The 25,364-nt window shown below is 54.6% G+C and overlaps 2 protein-coding genes across 3 annotated transcripts; both read right to left on the bottom strand.

The window, feature by feature from the left end:
• Positions 1–86: 86 nt before the first annotated feature.
• RPRD2 (regulation of nuclear pre-mRNA domain containing 2) lies at positions 87–14,394 on the bottom strand. Of its 2 annotated transcripts, XM_038161951.1 has the most exons (11): positions 13,803–14,394; positions 9,369–9,498; positions 9,020–9,120; positions 7,897–7,971; positions 6,607–6,659; positions 6,011–6,137; positions 5,469–5,644; positions 4,546–4,831; positions 4,004–4,279; positions 3,610–3,813; positions 87–3,025 (listed from the first exon to the last, which is right to left on the bottom strand). In XM_038161951.1, exons 1-11 carry the CDS (start codon positions 14,023–14,025, stop codon positions 387–389), a joined length of 4,290 nt encoding a protein of 1,429 aa, XP_038017879.1. In that variant the 5' UTR covers positions 14,026–14,394; the 3' UTR covers positions 87–386. The 2 variants fall into 2 exon arrangements, with proteins under 2 accessions (XP_038017879.1, XP_038017880.1); XM_038161952.1 differs by lacking the exon at positions 7,897–7,971.
• Positions 14,395–14,824: 430 nt separating this feature from the next.
• Positions 14,825–24,144, bottom strand: PRPF3 (pre-mRNA processing factor 3). The gene is made up of 15 exons (XM_038162168.1): positions 24,000–24,144; positions 22,893–23,023; positions 19,841–19,987; positions 19,659–19,742; positions 19,333–19,553; positions 17,884–18,190; positions 17,110–17,276; positions 16,720–16,802; positions 16,457–16,600; positions 16,164–16,263; positions 15,949–16,062; positions 15,725–15,843; positions 15,367–15,450; positions 15,219–15,280; positions 14,825–15,074 (listed from the first exon to the last, which is right to left on the bottom strand). Exons 1-15 carry the CDS (start codon positions 24,142–24,144, stop codon positions 14,928–14,930), a joined length of 2,055 nt encoding a protein of 684 aa, XP_038018096.1. The 3' UTR covers positions 14,825–14,927.
• Positions 24,145–25,364: the final 1,220 nt, after the last annotated feature.

Genomic DNA, 25,364 nt, shown 5'->3' on the forward strand with positions numbered 1-25,364 from the left:
AGGGGGGGTCTCCCCTCCCTGCAGCAGCAATTTGGGGATGGGCTGGAAACCAACACCCCAAGACCACTCAGCGCTCCTCTCGAAGCTTTCGGAGTTTTTCCTTTTTTTTTAATTTTTTTTTTGTCTTAACTCTTTCAACTACTACTGAAGGTTTTATTTAACAGCAACGTGGCTTCTTCTCGTTAAAACATTGGTTTGTGTCTGTTTTCTTGTCTCACCCAATGCTGGGGGTGGGGCGGGGCTGGGGCTAGAACCAACCGAAAAGTACAGAACATTTAATTTAGGAGAAGGTTACAGGGGTCGTTGAGGGAAGGAAAAAAAGAAAAAAAAAAAGAAAAAAAAAGAAAAAAAAGAAAAGAAATGAAAGGGCAGCCCCGGGAGCTGCATCAGTACCGGGGAGGGAAGAAGGGGCGCTTGGGGGTGAAGAAGGGAGCCCCTCCTCTTCCGAAGGGTGGCCGCGGCCGTTTCAGGCTCTGGAAGGGGTCTCTGCCGCCGAAGGGCTCCCGCGGGCGGAACTCGGCGCGGGGCGTGCGGAGCAGGACGGAGCCGCGGCCGCCGGGGTCCCGGTGGGCCGGGGGGCCCAGGCCGCGCGCGGCCCCCAGCTGCTCCCGGGCCAGGGCCCCGGGCTCCCGCGAGCGGGGCAGGGGGTCCCGCGGCTGCGCCCCCCCGAAGTGCTCCTTCAGCGTCCCTTGCATCGTACCGTGCTCCTTGGGGAAGGCGCCGGCGCCGTGCTCCAGCGGGGGCGGCGCGGGGAAGGGGACCCCGCCGTGCTCCCCGGCCGGCGGCGGCTGCGCGGGGAAGGGGACGCCGGCGTGCTCGCCGGGCACCGGGGGCGGCGGGGGCGTGGGGAACGGGACCCCCGCGTGCTCCACCGAGGGGGGCGGCGGGACGCCGTGGGGCAGCGGGAGCGGCGCGGGAGTTTCCTTGGAGAAGGGGTTGGCGTGATCCACCGACGGCATGCGGGGAGGGACCGAGTGATCCCTCGGGAAGAGGCCGCCGTGGTCCTTGGCGGGGGCGGGCGGGGGCACGGCGGGCGGCCCCACCGGGTCCCGCGGGAAGGGGGTCCCGTGCTCCAGGGGAGGCGGCGCGAGGGGCGGCGGCGGCAGGTGGTGCTCGAAGGCGGAGCTGAAGTTGTTCGTTCGGAAGTTGTTGACGCTCTCCGGGAAGGGCGGCACGTGCTCCTTGTAGGGCGCGGGGAAGCCGCCCATGCCGGGCAGCTCCGAGGAGCCCGAGGGGCCGTTGTCGAAGGCGCTCCCGCCGCCGCTCAGCTCGAACCAGCCCGCCCGGCTCCCCTCGCGCCCGTGGCCCCGGCTGCCCTTGCCCAGCACGCGGATGGACTCCACGGTCTGGATGGGCTCCCCCGACATGCCCCGGCTCGAGGCGTTGTGGTAGCCCAGCGTCTCGATGGGGGCCCCCTTCTCCTCGGTGCTGTCGGGCAGCTCCAGGCAGGAGGAGGAGACGCGGGTCTCGATGCGGTAGTGCTCCTCCGGCGGCTGCGGCTCGCCCTTCACGGCCCCGGACAAGCTCCCCGCCTCACCGGAGCCGCTTTTGGGAATCTGCCCAAAATGCTTCTCCTCGGAGGGCTTCCGGGAAGCGTTTTTGAGCATGTTCTTGAACTCGATGGTGGACGTGGCGGAGATGGAGGAACCCAAGGGTTTGTCCCCGCCCGCCGCGGGCGGTCGGCTGGCGGGGCTGGGGAGGGCGTTCTGGGGAGAGAAGAGCGAGCGGTGGGGAAGCGCGTGGGGCGAGTCCGAGTACTGCTTCTGCGGGAGGCCGGGCTTGGGCAGGGCGCTGTGGTTGGAGTCCGGCGTGAAGAACACGTCGTTCTTGCTGGGCGACGGGGACCCGTCCGAGGCAGAGTCCTTCCCCCTGCGGCCGTAGCTCCCAAACATCCCCGGGGACGAGGCCAGCGCGTCGCAGCTCTCGCTCTGATCCAGGATGGACCTCATGGCCGGGGGGAAGGACGGCTTCACGCCGAACTCCTGCGACCGCTGCCCGTAGCTGGACAGCACCGGCTGGTACTCCGCAGAATCGGGGAGTTTACTCGATTTCAGGATAGACTTGACCGGCTTCTTCTCCAGGTTCAGCATGGCCGAGGGCGGTGGCCCGGAGTAGTCGAAGTCACGGTAATCCTCGTCTTCTTGGAAAGATGTATCTGGGTAAAACTTCTCCTGGGAGGAGTCCATCAAGGAGGAGGACATTTCCCTGCTGTCCACAGGTGGCTTGTAGAGGCTGGCCGGGGACTCTCTGCCAAGGCCAAAGGGCCGGTAGCCGTGCACGGAACTGGGAAGTTCTTGGGAATATCCATCATCCCGGCCCTGCAGAGGCGACCTTGTGCTGCTGGGAGTTGAAGAACCGGGGCTCATGATTTTTGACAGCAGGGAGATCGTGTCGACGTTGCTCGACGTTGGCTTGTCCATCATCTCGTCCTGGGTGGGCGTCCCGCTGCGCTCGTCGCGCACCGGCGTCCCGTCCACATTGTCCATGGAAGTGCTGGTGGGACCACGCTGGAAGTCAGAAGCGTGACTCTCCGTTGCCATGCTGGACCCCAGGCTGCTGAGGATGGGAATATTCAAGTTCAGGCCACTGAAGCCAGGATTTCCCTTCAGGAAATTGTGTATCTTCATCTCCAAGCTGGGAGAAGGGGGTTCCGATTCCAGCTTGGCTTTTGAAATTTCAGAGGATTGACCCAGTGAGGTTTCTGTTGGCAAAAGGGAGGAAGGACTGGTAGGGTGGGAACTGGAAAATCCCAGGGAATTAGTTGGTGGCTTAAAACCAGAGCTTGACAGTGCTGGGGTGTGTCCGACGGGAGCCTTATTGACCGAAGTGGAGGAAACCTCTGCGGTGGTAGAGTTTGGAGAATAACCAAAACTTTTGGCTATGAAGGACTGTGGATTGGAAGGAGCGTTCCTCCCCTTCAAGCACGGCACAGTTGTGTTGGCTGGCGATGCCGAGGTGCTCTGCGAGGCAGGTTCTCCTGACTGAACGGTGTTTCCAGCCACGCTCTGCAGCAAGGACGACAGCCCTGGAAAACAGAACTGCTGCATCAGCTACTGAGGGCAAGGGGCAAATCACCCCAAGCCACCGCCATGGGAAAGGCTCCTGTGTGGGCACTTTACACCCCCCAGCCTCCAGCCATGAAGAGGACTGGGTTTTGCTGCACTGACACTAACACCCAGTGAGGTGCAACATTCCGCCAGAGGCTTGGATTGATCTGCAAATACAAATTACACCATCACGTCAGGTGGGTAGGAACTCGTCCTGGTCTGCAGCCAGGAGTGGGAAAACCTGCCCTGCCGGCCAGGTGACCGTGGCAAGGTGCCAGAGCAGGAGCAGAACCTCCTGGTCTCCTGTCCCGCTCAGGGAATGTTCCAGATACGTGCAACTCGGCCACAGCACAAGCAGGAAGTACAGGGAAGTGACAGATCTTGCTGGCCCGTGACACCTGTGCTACCTGAGAAGGACCATTCACACGTGCCAGAGACGTAAAACATTCCAGTGAAGCTTTCCTCCCTCTGTTCTCACTTTAGGACAAGCAGAGCAGCACGTTTCAGCCCGGCCACTGCCCTCAGACACATGCCAGCCCTCCCCCAGCACCCACCCCAGTACCTTGCAGCGCTGGCGCCGTCTGAGTCTGGGTTTTGGAGAGAGCTGACAAAATGCTTTCCGGAGTTATCTCAACTTTGGAGAGAATATTTGCTAATGGATTCGAAGGAGCAGACGGGGTTCCCAGGACAGGAGTCTTCAGGCCACTGGTGAGAGCTGAGGGGCTGGTCGGGGTCCCTGGCGAAGGTCTCGAGGCGGGACTCACACCTGGGGCAGGAGCACACACCACTCACCTGTGCTGCTCTGGCAACACATGTGCTTCTCACTCAGGTTTTCCACAAGGACAACAGACCCAACCAGACCTCTGAGAGCAGTAACTCACGTTTATTTTGAGACCAATTAAAGCTTTAATGATCACCCAGCTCCGTTAGTGCCCGTGGCCTGACTCAGCACTCACCTGTGCTCTTCATCACCGACGTCAAACTGCTCAGGATGGAGCTGATCTTGGCCAGGTCCACGTTGGCCAGGTTGGGTAAGGCAAGTGCTGGTGCCAGGGGGATGGCAGCTGTGCTCACCACCTTTGGAGCTGGGGGGGTTGGAGGGGCTGGGGCTGGTGTGGCCACTGTCCCCGGGGCTGTGGCAGCCGCAGCAGCCGACAGCACCGCTTTGGGGACGCTCTCGGTCTTGGTGGGGGCCGGGGCTGGAGCAGCCTGTTTGTCCTTCCTCTCCTCCACTGCAGCAGAGAGGGGAAAACAAAAGCAGAAAGGTCACTCAGTCCCCTCAAAAAGACTCAAGGAACATCAATTCTAATTCCCACAGATGTAAAAACATCTTTGAAAAGTGTTTTGGGAGATGGAAGTGATCCCAGTGGGAGTGGGACTTCCCTGCCAGGAGACTCAAACCCTACAGCCCCAGCACAGGCTCTGTGCCTCCTCCACAACCCAAATGAAGCTGGGAAAGGCTGGTTTGTCCTCCGATTCCCACAGGACAATCACATACCAATGATTTTAGATGTATCATCCTCCACATCAGAGAGCTCCATGTCTTCCACGTCACGATTATCTGTTGCAGGCTCTGGAGAAACCATCTTACGGCCTCCAGCGGCTGGAGAGCGGGTGCTGTTCTCCTCCCCCATGCCCTGGAAAGGGGACTCAGAGCCCGTTGGAGATGGAGCATCCATGCTGGGAGAAGGGACAGGAGACTCCTCGGGATCAGGAAGGGTTGCTTTCAGCTGGTCCAGCTTTTTCTTCAGATTGCTCACTCGGTTAGCAAATGTTTTATAGGCCTAAGGAGGGAAGAACACTGGACTGGGGATCTTTCATGCCTCAGTCACTTCCTCAAGGAAGCAACACACAGCCTGAGAAAACCAATTCCAAACCCCTGGACCCTGCAGTGGTAAGAACGTGGCTTCTCCATGGGACTCACAGGGCAACGATCACAAAAAGTGGGGAGGATAAAACCTTTTTTCCACTGATTTAAAACAATTTTTATAACCCCCCCCGATATTTTAACAAATGTGTTCTGCCCGTTTGGGGCTTTTGGCAGGGGCTGGAGGGTGTTGGTTGTTTTTATAACACTTTACTACTGTCCTTTCTTTGCTTGTCTAGTTCTCACATAAATCCCAAGTTTCCAGAATTCAGGATTTGTCACACTAACTGTAATTTTGCCCTGTTTAAGAATCCAGAGGGGTATCCAACATTCCAGCAACACACACAGAGCTTCCAACTGCTGGATTTTGAGAGCATATCCTTGTCCTGCCCAAATTCTCCATTCTGCTCGCTTTGGAAACCCCCCTTACACCAACCCCACCAACTTTTTAATTTGGGAATAGAGAGATGAGGCATTTTCCAGGCTCTGAGATGCCCAGTGAACACAGGGAGATGCTGTTCCACCCGTGGAGGATCCAGAAAAGGCACACTTACATTTGCCACCACCTTGACTTCTTTGTACTGTGCCTCGTAGAATATCCCGGCGTTCTCCAGCGCCTCGGTGAGCGAGGGGCCGTTCTTCACTTGCTTGTCCAAGCCATTGACAAACTCCTCCAGCTTTGAACTTGCCTCTTCAAACTCCTTGGAGAACTTCTTCCCTCCTGTTTTATCTGCAGGGAGATGAACACCATGGAAATGAGTCAAACCACAGAAGTGTGGCCTCGATGGCAGCAGCTGGGATTTTGGGACAGTGCAGCTGCACGCTCCCAGACCACCCTGCTCATCCACTGGGATCTGGCAAGGGATGACCAGGGCCTGGCTGCTGGCAGAGTTTTCAGACAGTCATTCACTTGGTCTGAGCTCTGCACCTGAAACTTTCCATAGAAATTCAAATTAACCCAGATTTTTGGCTCCTGATTGCTGGTTCTTAACCTCACTCTGAAATTCTGGCATTTTCCAGACATAAATTCAGGCATTTCCCATCTCGACAGAACTGAAGAGCTCCCACAACACCTTCGGTGCCCTCAGGGCTTTACCTTTCAAGCACTTGAGTGTCTCAGTGCTGCAGACATCCACCCTCATGGTGGAAAGCTGCTTCTCCTTCAGCTCTATCTGATCCTCTGAGCGTTTGTACAACAGCAGCTCATCAATGAGGGACTGGGGCTGGAAAAAAGCAAACAGGAAAAGCCTCCTCATCACATTCCAGGGAACAGAAGCCCTGCCTCTGCTCTGGTTCCAGACTGCTACCAAGCAAGAGCTAACCCAGGAACCACGTGGAGCCTGGGATTTTCAACCTCAAATCTCCCAGTGAGCAAACCTGGGCTCAGGCAGGAGCACAATTCCACAGATCTCCTGGTTATGAGCAGGGACAGGTCTTTTTTATTTACTTCCCATTCCACTCCACAGGTGCCTGTGCATTTCATGAACATGTCCCACTCTGTCAGGAGACTGAATTTAGACCAATTTCTTGCCACCAACTCCTCAGCCACCTCAAACTCCTCTTCACAAGGATGTCCTGAGCTTGCCCATGTCAGCCCCAATGTTACAGGTGGCTCTTGGGCCTGGGGTCACCCCACATGCAAACCCCGAGGTGGGGGTCAGTGCCATGGGTCACTTCCACTCACAGACTTACTCGAAATTCAGCAACAATCTTGGACTTCAGAGCAGCTTTCGGGTTGGTGGAGGCTGTGGGGATAGAGGAAAATCGTGAAGAAATTAAGGAACTGCATCCCCATGGAGAGTCAGTCAAAAAAGGCAGCCTTATAAAAGATATTTGAAGATCATTTCATGTGTTACCCATCACATCCTCCCCTCCATGCATGTGTCCCTCAGCGCTCCGGGCTCCTGGCAGCTCATGGGGACAGGGACACGCACAGAGCTCAACAAGTGACACTGCTGCTTTTTAACATGCTCTGAACATTTCCTGGGCACACCTCTTCCTCAGGAAGACAAGTCTCTGCAAGGTCAATCTAACAGCCTCATCCAAGGAGTCGCACCTCTCTGCGAGGAAGGGAATGTTATTCCCCAAGTGCCAGACCTGGAGCTGACATGGAGCCCAGGTTTCCTGTGGGCAGGGCTTCCCTAGGGCACTTCCTAGGTCTGACCATGCTCAGAGCCTTAACCTCTGTCCCACCTGGTTACAGGGTGGGGGGATGAGTCCTGCTGGCAAGAGACTGAATCCATCAGATTCTGGACAAAACAGGAGAAACAGGAAAGAAGAAATGAGCTGATGAGAAGCAGAGCACTAAACCCTCCATCCACGCTGGATACAGCCCAGTTCTGACTGGGAAAGCAGCTTCTGCTGTTAGGCACAGTAATAAACACTCCCAACTCTTTTAAAAACTTCTGCTGTCACCCTGTGCCACTCGTCACACCTGATGTCCCACATGTCACACATCACACCCATGTCTCACTCATCACACCTGACATCTCACCACCTCTGTGGGGACCACTCAGGGTCTTGGTGCAACGTGAGATCATTAAGGTCACTCTGTTCTAGTAAATTCTCTCCTGCTGGTCCGGGCTCTGGACTGTCACATGTCACATCCTGCCCCTGCACTGCCAGCTCCAGGTTCCTCCTCCCAGCCCAGCCTGCTAGGGCAGGAGTTCCTGAGCACGAATGGAATGTCCATCTCCTCCTCCTCTCTTTCTCCTCTCCATCTCTGACCAGTGTAAGAGCAGTTTCCAAGAGGTTCCACCAGCTCTCTCCTCTCCTGTCCACGACCTCCGCTCTCAGATCTTATTTTTGCCTCGCTTCTTTCCTTTACAAAGTCTTTTTCTACCAACACCTCCTTGGCGTGCACATCTTGGGGCCCTTTGAGCCTGCAGGCTCAGCTGGCTCAGCCCACGCTGGGCTCAGCCCTTCTGCTCCTCGAGCAGCCAATTTCTGCATTAGTGCACAGAGTTCACAGTGGTTCCTTACTTTGTGATTTCTTCCACGGCTTATTCGGTTTGTTCAGAGACTCTTTCAGCTGCTTCTGAGTTTTGAAAGTGGTACCTGGAAAACATTTCATTTTTGGCAGTCTGGCATGATGGGATTCCTGGCAAAATCTGGTTTTTGGTGCCATACAGTTGCACGGTGAAAGAGTGAACAGAAATTTGTTTTAAAATACCTCGACCAACTTCCTTAGAGGAGCTGCTGGATGCCCAAGAGAACCTCGGTTTACTCAGGAATGCAGCAACCTGGGGGTGGTCTGCCATTTTTAAATCAAGTTTCTGTTTGCCCTTACACTAAGGCAGTTCAAAAAAATCACAGTAAAAAAAGGGAAAACACAAGGAAATCTAAAAATGAAACTCTTTAGGGAGGCTGTAATGGAATCAGCATCAAACAGACAAGCACTGCCCATTGGGAAAGCAGCCACAGTACCTGATTTACCTGGAACCTCACAGACCTGTTTTCAAGTTCCAGAAATGAGCCATTTCAGAGCAAAAAAGCACAAATGTCACTTCTCAGCATGCAACACCCAGCTCAAGCCTGTCCTCGTGCCACAGCCCGACCCAAACACCACCTTCCTCCTGCTGTGATGGCCACCGACCCTCAGACCATACCTGAGGGCTACCTGAGCACCTGCAGCTCTTAATGATGGGAGTGAAACCAAAACCTGGACTGATTTCCACTGCTAATTCCTGGGTTTAACCAATTCCACGTGTTTCTTCCCTAAGGATTTGAGGACTCTTCACCCTCCAGCTTTGCTCCTGCCTCTTCCTACCCCACAAACACCATTAGTTAAACCAGCTTATGACTGAACAGGACAAGGAGGTAGAGCCAGAGCACCCTGGTCAGGATGTGTAGGATCATTTCAGCCTCATGTTCTGTTTGCTCTCAGCTGGAGCAGTTCCAGCTCGTGTGAAAGAATTCACAGCTGCCTTAAGAAAGGTACAAAAGAGGTGAAGCAGGAGAATCCAGCGCTGCTCACGTCCCACACCCGGCTACGTTACAGCCTGTGCCAGGGGCAAATGCCCCTCGTTCCCCTCAGTGACCCCAGACTATTTCTACAACTTCAGGCAGTTTGTAAGGTGAGAAATGCAAAGGGTAAGTGACTTACTCAGTGCTTCTTTCAGTGCCAAAATGGTTTCCTCAGGGTACACGTTTCTGTCCTCCCAGATTTTGAAGATTCTTTCGATGGATTTGGAAACTGATGGATCCCTGGAAGAGAAGAGTTTTCTTTACCCCCTGACACTGGTGTGTATCCTCACTCCACAGGATAATTTGACCCAAACCAAGCCCCTATGCAAATTAAAACCCAGCTCATGCCCACTCTGCAAACACACGGCTGTTCCAACAGAATCCTTGAAGTTCTGCTGATGTTTTTAGAGAGTTGGAGGTGTCAGAAGAAAAATTCCCTCCTTTTTGAGACACTCAGCCTCCCAACAGCCCGTTAGTTCATTACTCACTTCACTAATGAAGCAGCCTCAGGAAGCACCTCTGCGAAGGTGTCCCGAAAAACAATGGCATTTTTCCTCTTGCAGTTCTGTATGACATCGTTGGCCAAGTAAAAAAGGTTCAGCCGATGAGGAAAAGCAGCTGAGGACAAAAGAAAACGGAGAGTCAGCATCAGACACAAGGACCACAACAGCCACACCTTGATCCCAGCACTTCAGCACCGCTTTTGGGAAAGTCTCAGAGTTTCCGAGGTCCAGCAGGCAAACCTTGAGGACCAGAGAGGACATCTTCAATTTACAAATGATCTTCGGACTCCCGTAGCTGTGCTTGCTCCTCTGACCCTCCTCACGTTCAAAAGCTCCGAACTGAGTTACTTCATCAAATCCCTTCCTCCGGGGGTGGGTGGGTAAACTTGGGAAACTCATTCACATGCAAATGATGGTAATGAGCTCCTTCATTTCACTAAAGGACACTGCCAAGGATCAAACTAGAGGAACAGGGCCAAGAGATGGTGTTACTTCACTCACCCGTGTGTTGTCACCTCTCACCTGCCCATGTCACCCCTGGCTGCAACCAGAATCAGTTTTTATCTACAGATCCCTCAATTCTCTTATCCTGCTTCATTATCCACTTGTCCCTACCTTGGTAGAGTCACTTCCCACAGCATGGCTGCACCCTGCAGCTCTGCTGGTCTCCAGGATTCCTCTCAGGAAGCTCAGCATCCTTCCTGGGCCAGAGCCCTGGCTGGGGGAGCTCCCCCCTCACTCACAACCTGAAAGAGCTCCCAGCAGCAACATTCCACCCGTGCTGCCCTCCCAGCACCAGGGCGAGTCCACAAGTGAGCAAAGTTCAAAAGGAAGATCCTGCACAGAGGATCCTCCTCTGAGGGGAAGCAGAGCTGAGGACACAAGAAAAGGCTTAGCTCAGCTGGGTTCTCCAATCCCCACGGCTCCATGTCCTTAAGCCTCCCTGAGCCCCTGCCAGCAGCACTGGCTCTCCTGGCACTGTGCCCCTGAGCATCACTCCAGACTGGGGTGAGGAAGGGCACAGGGACAGAGCCCTCGGGAAGTCCCTGCTCCTAAAGCCCTGTCCCTGCACTGTCCCTGCCCCAGGACACACAGCAAAGGCCTGAGAGCCACTGCCAGCAGCTGCTCACCCCCAACCCCACGTGGAGCCCCAGCTCCCACATCCCAGGAGGAGACCCTGCTCCTGTGGCCACTGCCACCTGATGGAGCCCCAGCTCCCACATCCCAGGAGGAGCTTTTACCCCTGACCCTGCTCCTCTGGCCACTGCCACCTCATGGAGCCCCAGCTCCCACATCCCAGGAGGAGCTTTTACCCCTGACCCTGCTCCTCTGGCCACTGCCAACTCATGGAGCCCCAGCTCCCACATCCCAGGAGGAGCTTTTACCCCTGACCCTGCTCCTCTGGCCACTGTCACCTCACGGAGCCCCAGCTCCCACATCTCAGGAGAAGCTTTTATCCCTGACCCCTCTCCTCGGGCCACTGTCACCTTACAGAGCCCCAGTTCAGGAGCTTTTATCCCTGACCCTGCTCCTGTGGCCACTGTCACCTCATGGAGCCCCAGTTCAGGAGCTTTTATCCCTGACCCTGCTCCTGTGGCCACTGCCACCTCAAAGAGCTCCAGTTCAAGATCTTTTATTCCTGACCCTGCTCCTGTGGCCACTGTCACCTCAAAGAGCTCCAGTTCAAGATCTTTTATTCCTGACCCTGCTCCTGTGGCCACTGTCACCTCACAGAGTCTCAGCTCCCACATCCCAGGAGAAGCTTTTCCAGCACAGACTCAGCAAGCCAAGGACTTATGACCACAACCTGTTGCTCACAACCTGTGCCCTGAACATGCTGAGGTGGGTTTTCTGGAGCACTGGGTGCTCTGCTCTGCCCTGAGGGCTGGGAATTCAACTGGAGCAGGGCTGCACTCTGCCTGGTGCTCCAAAACAATCTGCAGCCAGCTTTCCCCAAAATGCCAGCCTGGATAATCTCTCAGATCATCATCCCATTGGAATGGGGTTTCTGTGATTTAGTTAAACCCAGGGCTTGAGTGCCAATTCTCCTGCTGCTTGCTGGATGTTCCCTCCATCCCAGAGATGTTCCACCAGCAGACAGCAATGATTCCACATCTTAATAACATAAAATAGATGTCAAAGAATTAGAAACCTTTGATTCAAAGAATTATAAAACTTTGATTTAAACAATTCAGCATCTGCACAGCAGAAGGAAACCTGGAGCAGGGCTCCAGCCCGATGCTGACCATACAGAGCAGCACTTGCCCAGAGCAAAGTTAGAGCCACAAGTTCTGAACCAAGATACACCCACAGCACACAGGAGGAATGCTGGGTCCAGAGGAAGGCTATGGGCAGGATCCACCAAGGAATCCAAGAGTCTCTGGGTGCAAGATGCAATGGGCTGTGTCCAGCGGGTGAACAGCTCCTCCCAGCTTAAACCAGCGAGGAAATGTGGGCAAACAGGAAACTGCAGAGCTGAGCCCACTCCAGCCCTGCCACCTGCTCCAAACCAGGTACAATGGCACCAACAAAAATGGCATTTCAGAGCCTGTGGATGTGTTTAACTCACACTGAAACACTCTGACTGGATGTGTTTCACTCACACTGAAACACTCTGACCAAAGCCTCCTGCAGGGACACTCAGATTCCCATCAGGTGAAGACACAGAAGAATGTTCTTGCAGGAGCATTCCTGTTGGGAAGCTCTGGCTGTGACCAGCATGCCAAAGCAACAGCAACGTGTCAAAAAACAGCACCCCTGTTTTTCCTGAAAATACACAATCCTGTGGCCCAGGAGCCCCAGCCCCACCACATGCCCCCTCACCAGGAGGATCTGATGTGTTCATAGGAGTTTTGGAGTTAAAACATTTAAACACTCAGCAATGAACCCAGAGCCACCTGTACTTGCTGTGGCACCACCACTGAGCTCCTCTGGCTGGGACAGGGACTTGCCACAGGGAGAGAACTGTGAGGTCCTTGGGGCAGAGGATGAAGGGAAAAGCAGGGGAAAAAACCTCTGGAAGCAGGGAGTAACCAAACAATCAGGGGTCAGGGCATGGCAGCATCAGAGCTGCTGTCAAGGACTGGTGAGGAGGATAAGATGGTTAAGGAGGGAGCTGGATAAAAGGAGGGGTGTGGAGGTGAGATCTTCACGAGGGCTGTGAAGGGAAACCTTGAAAGAATCCCACAAAATCCAACAAGAACCCCAGGCTGGGGCCAAGGGCTCAGGGCAGGAGGCAACAGCAGCAGACAGGACCTGGAGCAGAAACAGGACACCGAGGACCTGCAGGTGGCAACAGCTTGATGGCTTTTGATGAGCTTGGGAAGGAGGGATGGAAGAGCACTGAGGGCCTCAGAAGAGCCAGGACAACTGTGAGGAGGCCACGTCCAGAGCTGGCACATCCCAAGGAGAGATGGGCTGGGTTCTCTTCAGGGTGCATGCACTTGGAGCAGAAGGGGAAGAGCCCCAAGGATGATGCCACAGTGCCAAGGGTGTCCAAGGGAGGAGGATTTCCAGGAGAGGTGGCAGTGACAGCAAGGCAGGAGGACCCAGGGCACTTTCTCCAAAGCTCTCACCATCCTCTCCTTAATTCCACAGAGCACAGACAAAACAGATCAAACTCTGGGGAAAGAGGATCTTCTGCATTCTGCAGTAGTGCCTTGATAGTGAAACCCAACTCTCCCAAATTTTCCAAAAGGTTCAGCACACAACAGATCGACACTTTGGGATGAGAATGTTATCTCCACGTTCCTGCCGAGCAAATCTTCCTTGAACTCCCACAAGAAGAGTCCAACCTTCCCACGGCAGCGGAGATAACACTGCTGTGCTGAGCCCCTTCTCCCTCCGGGTCAGGGACACATCCTGATGGGCACTGCAAACCCCAGAGCTGGCACCCATGCCCACCCCAAGCTGGGCACAGAAACAGGCAGGGCACAGAAACAGGTCCCTGAGCCCCTAAAGTGTTGCTTTAGGAGATCCTGGATTCAGGAGGACAAAGGTGCCACCACTGAGGTGCACACAAGCATGTTGTGTTCCACCAAGGATGACAAGGTGATGCACACGGGACAAGAGGGAACATTTTCAAAGTAAAAGGCACAGATTTAGAAGAGGTGTCAGGAAGGGATTCTTGCCCGTGAGGCTGGTGAGGCCCTGCACAGGTAACAAACAGCCATGCCTGCCCTATCCCTGGAAGGCTCCAAGGCCCGGCTTGGAACAACCTGGGCTAGCGGAAGGTGTCCCTTCCCACGGCACCGGACGGGCTTTAAGCTCCTTCCCACCCCAAGCCTTTCTGTAACGAGCCCGACCCTGCCCCGCGGCCGCCCCCCGAGTGCCCGGTGCGGGCTGGGGGCCGGAACCTCCGGACCCCCCGCGCTGGCTGCGGCCCGTTCCGCGCCGGCCGCCCCCCGGCCCCGCACTCACAGCGGCGCAGCCACTTCATCCAGTGGTACACGATGGTGCTGTGGTGCCGCTTGTTCTCCAGGCACCACGAGGAGAGGCCCTGGATCGACTCCATCGTGTTGGTCACCGCCTGCAGCTTCCTGTCGAGCGAGGCCTCCAGCGCGCCGGCCGCGGACGAGGCGGCGGCGGCCGAGGAAGAGGAGGACGAAGAGGCCCGGCCGCCGCCTCCGCCGCCCGCCGCCATCTTCCCGCGCTGCTCGCGGCCGGGCCGCGCGGGGGGCGGCGGGGCGGCGCCTCGCCGGGCGGCGGGGCCCGGGCGGCGGTCACGGCCCGGGGGACCGAGGGGGCCCGGGGGGCTGCTCGGGCGGTGTCAAGAGGCGGCGGGAGGCGGTCCCGGCCGGAGGGGAGAACGGCTCGGCCCGGGCGGCGCGAGAGGCGGTGCCGTCGCGGAGGGATCGAGGGGGGCCTCGGGCGGTGCCGGTAGGCGGTGCCGGCCCGAGGCGGTGCCGGTACCGGAGGCGGTCACGGCCCGGCCCCCCCCGCGCGCGCCGCCCGCCCCCCCGCCGCCATTTTGTGACTCCCGCACACCGGCGGGACGCGCACGCGCGCGCCCCGCCCCCGCCGCGCCTGCGCGCGAGCGCGCGCCCCGCCCGGCAAGATGGCGGCGCCCCCCTCACAACCGTTTGACCCCCCGCCCCGGCCGTGAGGGGGCGGAGAGCGCGGGCAGCGCTCGAGCATAAAAACGGGGTTTATGCCGTAAATCCTAGAATTACTGAGCTTGGGAAACACTTCTGAGTCCAAGCCGTGACGGATGCGCACAGAGAGGCACGTCCAGGCGTTCCTTGGACGCAGCCAGGGATGGGGAGTCGAAGAAATTCCCCCATCTCCAATGTGAACGTGGCTGGATCGCCCTCAGCACAGCTTGGAGAAGAGGGGAAGTGCCTCCTGCTCCCCTCACAGGTCCCTGTCCCTTCCCTCAACAAAGTCAACCACAGTGGCACTGTCATCCTTTTCCCTGTTTACCCAAAAGCACGCTACGGCGATTTGTTTTAAAAAATATGTCTTTAATGGGGGTGCTGAGGAGAGCGATAGGAGCAGTCTGGCTCAGGGGCTGCGGGGCAGGAGCGGCCGTGGCGGGCTCAGGGCTCAGTCCGTGGACTCGAGCACGGACTCGCTGAGCGCCAGGTCCCAGTAGTGCTCGGCGCTGTGCTTCTTGAAGTGCTCCCTCGCCATGTTCTCCGTGGGGCACTGCTTGAATTTCATCTCGCCGAAGCTTCGATCCTTCGCCGTGCCCTGGCGGGAGAGACAAGGGGTGACGTGCCACCCCAATTCCCACCCGGCTCCAGGGGATGCAATATATGGGTTTTTTTTCACGAATGTGATGGAGAATCGGATCCCGCCTCAGCCCCATCCTGGTGTGGAACCACCATGACTCACCTCCCAAACCAGAGAGCATTTGTTTGTTTTCTTAACGGACTCCTCATCAGACTCGTCATCATCTGGAAAAACCCCGCCAATAAAGCTCATTTAGCCCCGGAGGTGGAGCAGGACTTCCCCCCTCTCCCACCAGCACAGCATCACTCACCCTCTCCCTTTGTGTTTGACGTCTGCTCGTCCCACTTTATTCGATGCAGCATGAGACGTTTGAATTTCTTCTGTGCTTTCGGGCCTGTGGAAGAATCAAGACTCAACATTCTCAGAAAATCTCTTAACCTGCAGCTGGCAGAGGTTCCCTTCCTCATGGAATGATCCGGGTTTTCTGACGGGATTACTGCGCTCTGCAGTCATTGCTAACCCCGTTAACGATGTAATTAAGGGAGTTTCTAATTGCCTCATCACTTCCTTGTCCTTCCCTAACCCTGTCACCAATTTCATAGCAATTCCTGCTGGAGGCAAGCTCTGGAATGCTCTGTGGTGACCCAAGCCTGCCTAGAAAGCCTCACCTCCTTCTACCACCACCACGTTGACATCTTTGTGCAGCACCACCACTCCTGTGAGGTACAGCTGCCCAGCATTCGCCTCGATTTTGAATTTTTTTGCTGGATTGCTCAAGTTTCGGACCCTAAGGAAAAAAAGGGAAAAAAAAAATCAAGTATTTGTGAAAAACCAGAACTGAGAGGTCCCTCTGCCCCAAGCTCACCTGTGAGCTGTCTCTGAGCTCACTCACCTGTACACAGCTATGTGAACTCCCTGGGAAACATCTTCCTTGAGCTTTTTCACCTTCTTGGCTTTCCGCTGCTCCGCCGTGAGCTTCCTTGCTGCGTTTGCTTCCTCGTGAGCCCTGGAAACAAACAGCACTGAAAAGACCGGTCCTAAACAAAACACCAGCACTAAACCTACCCAAAAGTGTCCCAAAATGTCACGGTACAAGGTGCCACCTACTTCTGTCTCTTGGCCATCTGCGCTCGGACGTGAGCTTCCACCTTTGTTGGGTCCTGGACAGCTTCTGTGCCCAGCACCCTCATCAGGTTGGAAATCCTCACTGCAAGGGAACGGAAGAGGTGCTGGAAGGGCTCCCGTTGGAGAGAGGCTCCCACTGGACAGCTTTTTCCCACCAGAACATTTCCACACACGTAAACCCAGTGTTTGTGTGGATTTCAGAGCCGTGCAATCCCACCGAGGCTGTCAGCATTCCCAGCACATCCGTGCCTGCCCAGGGCCTGGCTGTCGCTCACCTTTGGGCTCTGGTGGTGGCATCAGGCCCAGCCTGACCTTCTCCTGCAGCTCCTTCTGGGCTTCTCGCCGTGTCTGGCGCCGTAATTTCTTCTGCTCTTTCTTTGTTAAATACACGCCCAGGGTCACCGGCGTGTCACTGTCCACTGGCAGGGAAATGAGACCATCAGGAATGTGCCCTGGAGGATCCAGGGGGACACAGGCAGTGCCACACGGAGGGGTTGGGGTTCCTTGAGCAGCCAAACCCCCCAAGCCAGGGCCATACCCGGGGGGTTGAGCTGGGCAGGGTGCTCCACCAGGTTGGTGATCCCAAAGTACTCGTCTTTCTTTGAGGTCGTGCCACCTTTTCTAGAAAGGAGAGAGATGGGCATCATGGCAGAATTCCCAGCACGAATTCCCAGCACGAATCCCAACCCAGAGCTCCACGGGCTGGAGGAGACCCACAGTGGTGTTAACGTACAGGTGTCTCCCCCCATTTTGGGCTTCAGGAGCAGGGCCCCACATCCATCATGAACACAACTTGTGCAGAAAGTTCATGCTTGGAAATAAAACAAAACCTCCCCAATTTGGGGCTAAAATACCCCTCCAAGTCCACAGCAGCTGCCTACTACAGCCCCCAGAGAAACTTCAACAGAAAACACCTGGAAATACTCACAAATCCAGGCCATTGGGGATGATGTAGGAGTCCCACCACTCGATCTCTGGGATCTCCCCCTCCTTCAGCTCCTTCTTAGGGGTGATCAGAGCCAACTTGGTGGAAGTGTGAATCCCAGTTTTCCTGGCAGCCTGGGAGATCTCTGCCTGCAGCTTTTCTAGCTGAGCCTGAGAAGGAAATTGGAACAGAAAGGTCATTCCTAAACAGCAGAAGCTCTGTGAAGAGCTGAACACAAAGCACCTGCTGATTGATCTGGGTTCTCAAACAACCTGAAGCAGACTGCAAGAGAAACCACACAGCACGTGATGGTGAGGGGATGCTCCCAAGCCTGCCAAAACTCTGCTCTTATTCCTGAGCCTTTCAGGACCATGGAACATTCCCAAAGGAACATCTCCCTCTAGGGACTGTATCCCTAGACTTTTCCTCTCCCCTTCTCCCCAAGAACTTGGAGCATTTTAACAAAATTCCTTTAAATCTCCACTTCTGAATTGATCGCTCAGCCACAAAGAGATTTGTTCACTTGGGAACTTTCAATGTTTTGTCAAAAAAAGGAGATTTTACCCTTCCACAGGTGAAGGGTAGAAGAAGGCTAGAAGTCTTCACACCAGGAGTGGTCTGAAGACCCTTTACACATCCAGGTGCTAACTTAGGGGCACACCATCCCAACAAAAACGGGGTTTTTAAGAAAAAGTTTCAGGTGATTTGACTGGAAAACTTCTGAGTCAAAGCCAGCCCAGGAGAGGAGAATCTCCTCCTACCCAAGACCTCTGATACCTTTGTTCTCAACCTTTGGGCAATTTTCTCAAATTTGCCTTTTTCATGGAACTTAAAGGTGCGTTTCTGCCGCTGGGCCGGGGTTATGGAGACCCGGGGGTCAAAGTACGTGTTTGACTCCATGTCTTCTGAGGGCTTTTCCTTCAGCTGCTGCTTGAACTGCTCTCTCTTCACTGCTCTGATGTTGGCCTTCAGGGTGGGCATGCGGTGGGTGAGCTCGATCTCCTTCCCGCTGGCATCCACCGTCCTGCCCTGCTCATCCAGGATCAGAGGTGTTGGCTTGGTCTGATCCTTCAGCTCCACTTTCCTGGAGGCAAAAAATGTTATATTCAAATGTATTCAAGGACAAGATATGTTGCATTCAAATGTGAGTACAGCATTAAATCAAAGGAAATTTGAGGTTAATTCCACGGTTTCTGTATTTTTATAGCTCATCTGTACTGCCAGAAGAGACTCCAACCCCTGCCAAGGGAGGAGGAATCTCCATTTCACCTCTTTTAATATAAAATTTATTCCTTCAGCAGCAGTTAAAGCCATTGCTGGGAGTGTGGCGGTGTTTGAGGGTCCCCAGGACGAGGGAAGAGATGAGAATCTTGATTCTATGTTTCAGAAGGCTGGTTTATTATTTTATGATATTATTTATATTAAAAAGGCTATACTAAAACGATACTAAAATAAATAAATGATGCAGACAGAAGGCTAGAAAGGAATGAATAATAAAAACTTGTGCCTGCTCAGAGCCTCGACACAGCTGGACCATGACTGGTCATCAAATAAAAATAATTGACATGAGACCAATCAAAGATGCACCTGCCACATTTCACAGCAGCAGATAATTATTGCTGACATTTCTTTTCTAAGGCTTCTCAGGAGAAAAGAGGAGGGGACATTGCTGATAACAGGCTATTGAATGTCACTGCGTGACTGATAAGAGCTACAGCATCCCACTGTGAGAGGCTCTGCCCAGAGGGAGGAGTCAGGCATTCCTACCTGGATATAATCTAGAGATTCTGGAACACCAGCACAGCTTCTCCACTGGATTTCCCAGAGGAACAGCTGCTTCTTCTTCCACTGGACCTTCAGAGGAAGACTACACCTTTTCTACAAGATCCCTGCTCCAGCAGAACCACCCCTGACACTCCAGGAGGGCTGCAGCCACATTTCCACTTGGACTGCTACCAACAACCTGCCCAACAGGGTGTCAGGTTGTGTTCTGACTCTCTCAGTGTTGTTTTAGTTTACTGCATTGTTTATTTTATCCTTTTATTTTCTTTCCTAATAAAGAACTGTTATTCCTGCTCCCATATTGTTGCCTGAGAGCCCCTTAATTTGAAATTTATAGCAATTTGGAGGGAGGGGGTTTACATTTTCCATTTCAGGGAGGCTCCTGCCTTCCTTAGCAGACACCCGTCTTTCCACACCAAGACACAGGTTCAGCGCGGTACTCACGGCGGCGCGATGCCCATGGCGTGCAGGTTGGCCAGCCCCACCATGTTGGCATTGCCAATGAGCCCTGGTTTCAGGGCCAGCTGCGCCTGGATGCGGGCCTGCAGCTCTGCAGCCTTCCTGGCCTTCTCGATGGCATCGTTCATGAAGGTGGCTGCCTGCGAGGGCTGGATGGTGTTGCCGATGGGGAGCCGCTCCGATTGCGACGAAGAAGAAATTTTGGGCTGTCGACAGAGAAGGAAGTTTTGTTTCATGCCCCTTCCAGCAGACCCAGGCCAACATACCACAGCTGAAACAGGGGCCAGGGATGTGTGGGATTTGCCCCTTACCTGTGGTGTTGGAGGACTGATGAAACTCAGCTGCTTTTTCCTCTCTTCAATCTGCCGGGTGGCTGCCTCCATCATCTGTTTGATCTGTGGGAAAACAGACGGTGAGTTTTCCTTTGCCATTGGGATGACTGCTTTGTTTGGGATTCAAGTTAGGATAAGCGCTACACCGTGTGGGGACTGACCTGGAGCTTAGTCAGCATCCCTGGGCTCTCTGATGGCGGGCCTGGAATGACTTCAGGCTCATCCTCAACCTCCTCGAACCGTGGGATGCGCCGTTTCTTGACACCAGAGGATTCCTTGGACACCTCAGAGTCATCACCAAACACATCCTAATGTCAGGAAAGAGCAGAAAGCTGTGGTTAGAAGAGAATGCTCTCTCCCAGACCAGGATTTGAGATGAGAAACCACCAGCACTGTCTCAGCTCCGGCTCCGTAACGCAGAATTCCGGGGTGGCACGTGCAGGCTGAGCCCACGCCAAGCCTGGCCCTGCTCTCCCACCAGAGAAACACCAACGAAGTCCATGCAAGAGGAGACATCACGGGGATGAGCCTGCCTAACAGCACCGCTGCTCCCCTGGCTGCTCAGAGCGGGGGACTGGCACTGAGATGTAAGGTCTCAGCGACATGGAAAGACAGAAAAAGCCTGCCCAGAGCTGATCTGACCGGGATAAAAACATTTCCACGTCTTCCACCAACTTGAGAGGGTTTGGTGAAGGAATCTGTGCTGTCCTACCAAAAGGAGGATGTGGCCCTGGAGCCAGGGAGTGTTGGGACACCTGCAGCATTCCCTCACACTCCAGCCCAGATCCACTCCAGAGAAGCACAGCTCAGAGAGCTCGTGGAGCAATGACCCTGCTGATGGGCTTTCAGCAGCATCAGGTCACCAAACAAAAGGCACATTTTCCACAGAGCTCTGGTCAGGCCCTGTGGATTCCATCCTCAGGGCCTGGTTTGTGTGTGGAAACCTGGATGTGTCCGTGCAGTGTGTGTGTCAAGGTGTTATTTGAAAAGAAAATATACACACCGGTTGGGAGCGTTAGTTGCAATCCCTTCTTCACTACAACGGTTCATATCCTACAAGGACACTTCCTCAGCCACACAGGTACTTCTTGGAAAACCTACAAGTTCAAGAGAAAGGACTTGCCCATAGTATAAAGTGTGGAAACTTCACAGGTTCAGTTCCTGACCTTCCCAAGCCATGACCTACCCCAGAGTGAACCGAGGAGCGGCAGGTGGCCCTGGGAATCAGCACTGCCCGAGGCTGTGGGGTCTGCAGGTGCCAGGAGAAATCCCTCTCCACAGCCTGTGCTGGGGCAGGGTCAGTCACTCTGCAAGTGCTGCCATGGCCTGACCACCTCAGAGAGCAGTTTGTGTTCCTGCAGGGTCCAGCCAGACCCAGAGCGTGATGGAGAAGTTCCAAGAAATGGGATTCCAGAGAGAGGAGCGAGGATTTGGCAGGAGGAACACCTCTCTCCATGCCAGGAGCCAAGAGAAGAAGGATCAGTTTCTGCTGCTGCTGCTGCCCGGCCCAACTTCTGCCTCAGCCAGGAACACCAGCAGTGCTCAGGCCAGACACCCCTGGGGTCCCTTCAGTGGGGAAGGGTCCCCTGCTGCACCCCCAGCCCTGCTCCTGCTGCCATCACAGATCCCCCTGCCAGTGAGAGATCCCTGCTGCCATCACAGATCCCTCTGCCATCTCCAGATCCCCCTGCCAGTGAGAGATCCCTGCTGCCATCACAGATCCCTCTGCCATCACAGATCCTTCTGCCAGTGAGAGATCCCTGCTGCAATCACCAGATCCCTCTGCCAGCACAGATCCCTCTGCCAGTGAGAGATCCCTCTGCCATCTCCAGATCCCCCTGCCATCTCCAGATCCCCCTGCCAGTGAGAGATCCCTGCTGCCATCACCAGATCCCTCTGCCAGCACAGATCCTTCTGCCAGTGAGAGATCCCTCTGCCATCTCCAGATCCCCCTGCCATCACAGATCCCTCTGCCATCTCCAGATCCCTCTGCCATCACAGATCCCTCTGCCATCTCCAGATCCCTGCTGCCATCACAGATCCCTCTGCCATCACAGATCCCTCTGCCATCACAGATCCCTCTGCCATCACAGATCCCTCTGCCATCTCCAGATCCTTCTGCCAGTGAGAGATCCCTCTGCCATCACAGATCCCTCTGCCATCACAGATCCCTCTGCCATCTCCAGATCCCTCTGCCATCTCCAGATCCTTCTGCCAGTGAGAGATCCCTCTGCCATCACAGATCCCTCTGCCATCTCCAGATCCTTCTGTCAGTGAGGGATCCCTGCTGCCATCACAGATCCCTCTGCCAGCACTTGCTCTCCCCAGCAGGCTGTCACCACACTCCTGCCACCATCAAGTGGTGGCACTGCCAATGTCCCCACCTCTGCCATGCCCAGGGGAGCACTTGGAACCTGCTTAACCCTCATATTCCCACAGCCCTGGGACCAGCTCAGCACCCACTGCCGTGGAGGGAAGAAAAGAAGTTCCTAGAGGAAAATGAGGAGTGGAGGCAGCTTGTCCCAGCACTCCCAAAGAGATCCAGAGCCTGAATAAAACAGGAACCTCAGGAAGAGTGAAAGGAACATCACTGTGAGCAGGAGCAGCACGGAGGGGGCCTGTCAGACTTGGCAGAGTGATGGCAAAATGGAATTCTACAGGATGGTGAGAAAAGTCCTCAAGAGAAGAAAGGAAGTGAAAGCAGCTTTGGATGCACAAGCCTTCCATCATCCCAGGCAAGGGAGAAACACCAGAGCAACGGAATCCCAGCTGGAATCAACCCTGTGCTAGGACAGGAGTTGCCAAAAACCACCTATTGTTGATTCTGGGTGGAGAAAGGGGATGAAAACCCACCAGATCATCCACCAGAGCCCCAGGTGCTGCGTCAGGGCACAGGGAGCCACGGGACATCACTGGGAGCAGCTCTCCCAGGCTCCAAGTGAAAATACAAGCACAAGCAGCACGGAGGAGAAGGGAGGTGCATCCCCGTGGATTCATCCAGCTAAAAAGCCAAAGCCAGGCTTCCACCTCGGCTTTGGGAAAGAGAACCACAAGGTAAAGGCTCCCACACTTCATCATGGAGAGAAGTCATTTCTCTTGAACGTTCTGAGCTGTACCTCTCTGGAGGAGGAGAGTGTGCCAGAGCACCAGTGCTGCCTCCAGGCCACCCAACCACAGGAATAAACCAATCAATAATCAATAATCAATAATCACCTTTAGCTCCCGCTTCCGGTTCCGGTCGCTGTTGGATTTGGAGTGCCGGGAGCTTCGTCCTTCCTCCACTGCCTCGAAGAGCTTGTCTACAAATCTCAGGGTGGAATCATCCAGGAAGGGTTTAAGGTGGTCTGGAAAAGAGGAAAATCCCATCAGCGCTGAGTTCTGAGCTCGAGGCGAGCAAGAGGATGGAGCAGCCACAGAGATTCCTTGGAAAATGGAAACCACTTCAATTTAAATGTGATTCAAGTCTATAAACACAGGGAGACCTGGAAGCCTCTGGGATCTGTCGATTGTGTTGAGAGGAGCTTTAAACTAAGGGATTAAGGGAGTCCAGGCCTCACTCAGAAGCAAAGCAGGGCTGTAACGGGCAAAAAAAGCACCTCAGTTAAATTACCATTGCCAGTTCCTTGAATAAAGAATTAATTTTTACTTGTTGTATTTTTTAACACATCCCAAGGCCTCCAGCTGAGTCTAGCAGGGCTGTAATGGGCAAAAAAAAAGCACCCTAGTTAAATTACCATTGCCAGTTCCTTGAATAAAGAATTAATTTTTACTGATTGTATTTTTTAACACATCGCAAGGCCTCCAGCTGAGCCTGGCCTGACAGATTTTCCCCTTCTCACCTCATGGAGGCAGAGAGAAACACCCTGTGCCCCTGCCCCTCCACACCCTGACAAGGTTTGAGGCTGTTTTCCATTACCAGTTCCTTGGATTTAATTTTTAAGGAATTAATTTTTATTTATCAGATTTTTTAACACATCCCAAGGCCTCCAGCTGAGCCTGGCCTGGTGGATTTTCCCCTCCTCACCTCACAGAGGCTGAGAGAACTGCCCTGTGCCCCTGCCCCTCCATCCTGGTGAGGTTCTGGGGCTGTTTTCCATTTCCAGTTCCTTGGATAAGGAATTAATTTTTACTTGTTGTATTTTTTAACCCATCCCAAGGCCTCCACCTGAGCCTGGCCTGACGGATTTTCCCCTCCTCACCTCACGGAGAGAACCGCCCTGTGCCCCTGCCCCTCCACCCTGGCTGTTTGGGTGGTTTTGGGTGCCCCTGCACACCCTGGCAAGGTTTGGGGCTGTTTCCCAAACCCAGCTCTGCACATACCAGCTGCTTTTTTCTTGTCCATGCCCTTGCCCACGCAGTTGAGGGCTGCCGTGACCACGGTGGGCTCTGAGAAGCCCAGCACGCGTTTCACCGTCTTCTCGATCCATGGCTTCAGCTCGTCCAGCTCCCGCTTGGACAGCGACATCCCTGCAAGGAGAAACGTCACACAGGGCCCTGGGTGTCATCCCCTGATACAAACCACCTCTCTGAGCTGAGCTTTTGGAGAAATGTGTCACACTTGAGGTCGTCCTGCTGCTGTAGGTGGCGGAAAAGCAGCAGGATGGTTTCTGCGGTGCTGGAAACAAAAGTTTTAATAAAAGGCAAAAGAACAAAGTTCTTTAGAGAGAAAACTCCAGCTAGGGGCTCTTGAGCTCGAGCTCAAGAGGCTCTTGCTCTTAGTAAAAAACCCCAAAAAAGCAATTTGTTCTCCTTTTCCTATGAATTGCTTAGGTGAGACCTTTTGGCTTCTGTCCAATTGAAGTCCCTAAAGTCTTGTTCTGTCCAGTTGCCTATCCTCAAGTCTGAGGTGAAATCCCTAAAGTCTGGTGAAGTGCCCTTTTACCTAACTGAAGAAAAGCTTTCGGGCTTTTTTCCTTTTTAAGGAGATAAAGGATAATTCAGTCACTTTGTTGACAGGGAGCACATTCCTACAATCACCTCCCTCAGGATCAGCTCCATGGCTGGGAAAAGCTCTTGTGGGCTAAAATGAGGCAAAGCCCATGAGGAGGAAGGTCCTGACCCCCCACCAGCATCCCTGGACCTCACAGATCCCAGAGGGACGAGCCACAGCACTCCTGTGCTCCAAAAGCAGACAGAAATGTCTGTTCTCAGCACAGCCCTTCCCAGCCTGGCTCCTCCCTGAGCTCCCCAGGTCTCTCCCTGCTGCCAGCCCAGTGACAAAATCCTCTGAGCCCCCAAAATCCCCCCACGGACTTTGGGAAGAGAGAGTGGAACACGTGGGACAGGAGAAACCCCCGCTGCTCCCAGGTTAGGGGCACAAAACAGCCTGAGCCCCTTCCCCAAGGTGCAGCCCCCAGTCTGGGCTGGCTCCTGGCACTCACATCCCCTCCCAGCCCGGGCTGCGGCTGCCCCTGCTCCTAATCGGATCTGGGGAAATCTCCTTAGGGCTGGGCTCCAGCACGGAGCCAGGGTGGGAATGTGGGAATGAACTCCCAGCTGGCCCTGGGGGTCAGTTATCCTTCCTGGAATAGGGAATGGGGTCAATTCTCCTTCCTGGGAATGGGGAATGGGGTCAGTTATCCTTCCTGGGAATAGGGATGGGGTCAGTTATCCATCCTGGGAATGGAGTCAGTTATCCTTCCTGGGAATGGAGTCAGTTATCCTTCCTGGGAATGGGGATGGGGT

The sequence above is a fragment of the Motacilla alba genome, chromosome 25 (assembly GCF_015832195.1).
Source record: "Motacilla alba alba isolate MOTALB_02 chromosome 25, Motacilla_alba_V1.0_pri, whole genome shotgun sequence".
Taxonomy (NCBI): domain Eukaryota; kingdom Metazoa; phylum Chordata; class Aves; order Passeriformes; family Motacillidae; genus Motacilla; species Motacilla alba.

Coding starts and splice junctions, on each gene's coding strand:
- RPRD2 (XM_038161951.1), bottom strand. CDS start 14,025: ATGGCGGCGGGCGGCGGAGGCGGCGGCCGGGCCTCTTCGTCCTCCTCT. Junction 6,660..7,896: donor GCCGTGGAAGAAATCACAAA/GTAAGGAACCAC, acceptor CTATCCCCACAG/CCTCCACCAACCCGAAAGCT. Junction 4,832..5,468: donor AAGTCAAGGTGGTGGCAAAT/GTAAGTGTGCCT, acceptor TTCCCTCCTTAG/GCCTATAAAACATTTGCTAA.
- PRPF3 (XM_038162168.1), bottom strand. CDS start 24,144: ATGTCGCTGTCCAAGCGGGAGCTGGACGAGCTGAAGCCATGGATCGAG. Junction 19,554..19,658: donor TCAGTCCTCCAACACCACAG/GTAAGGGGCAAA, acceptor CTCTGTCGACAG/CCCAAAATTTCTTCTTCGTC. Junction 17,277..17,883: donor CCCAAAGGTTGAGAACAAAG/GTATCAGAGGTC, acceptor TTTCCTTCTCAG/GCTCAGCTAGAAAAGCTGCA.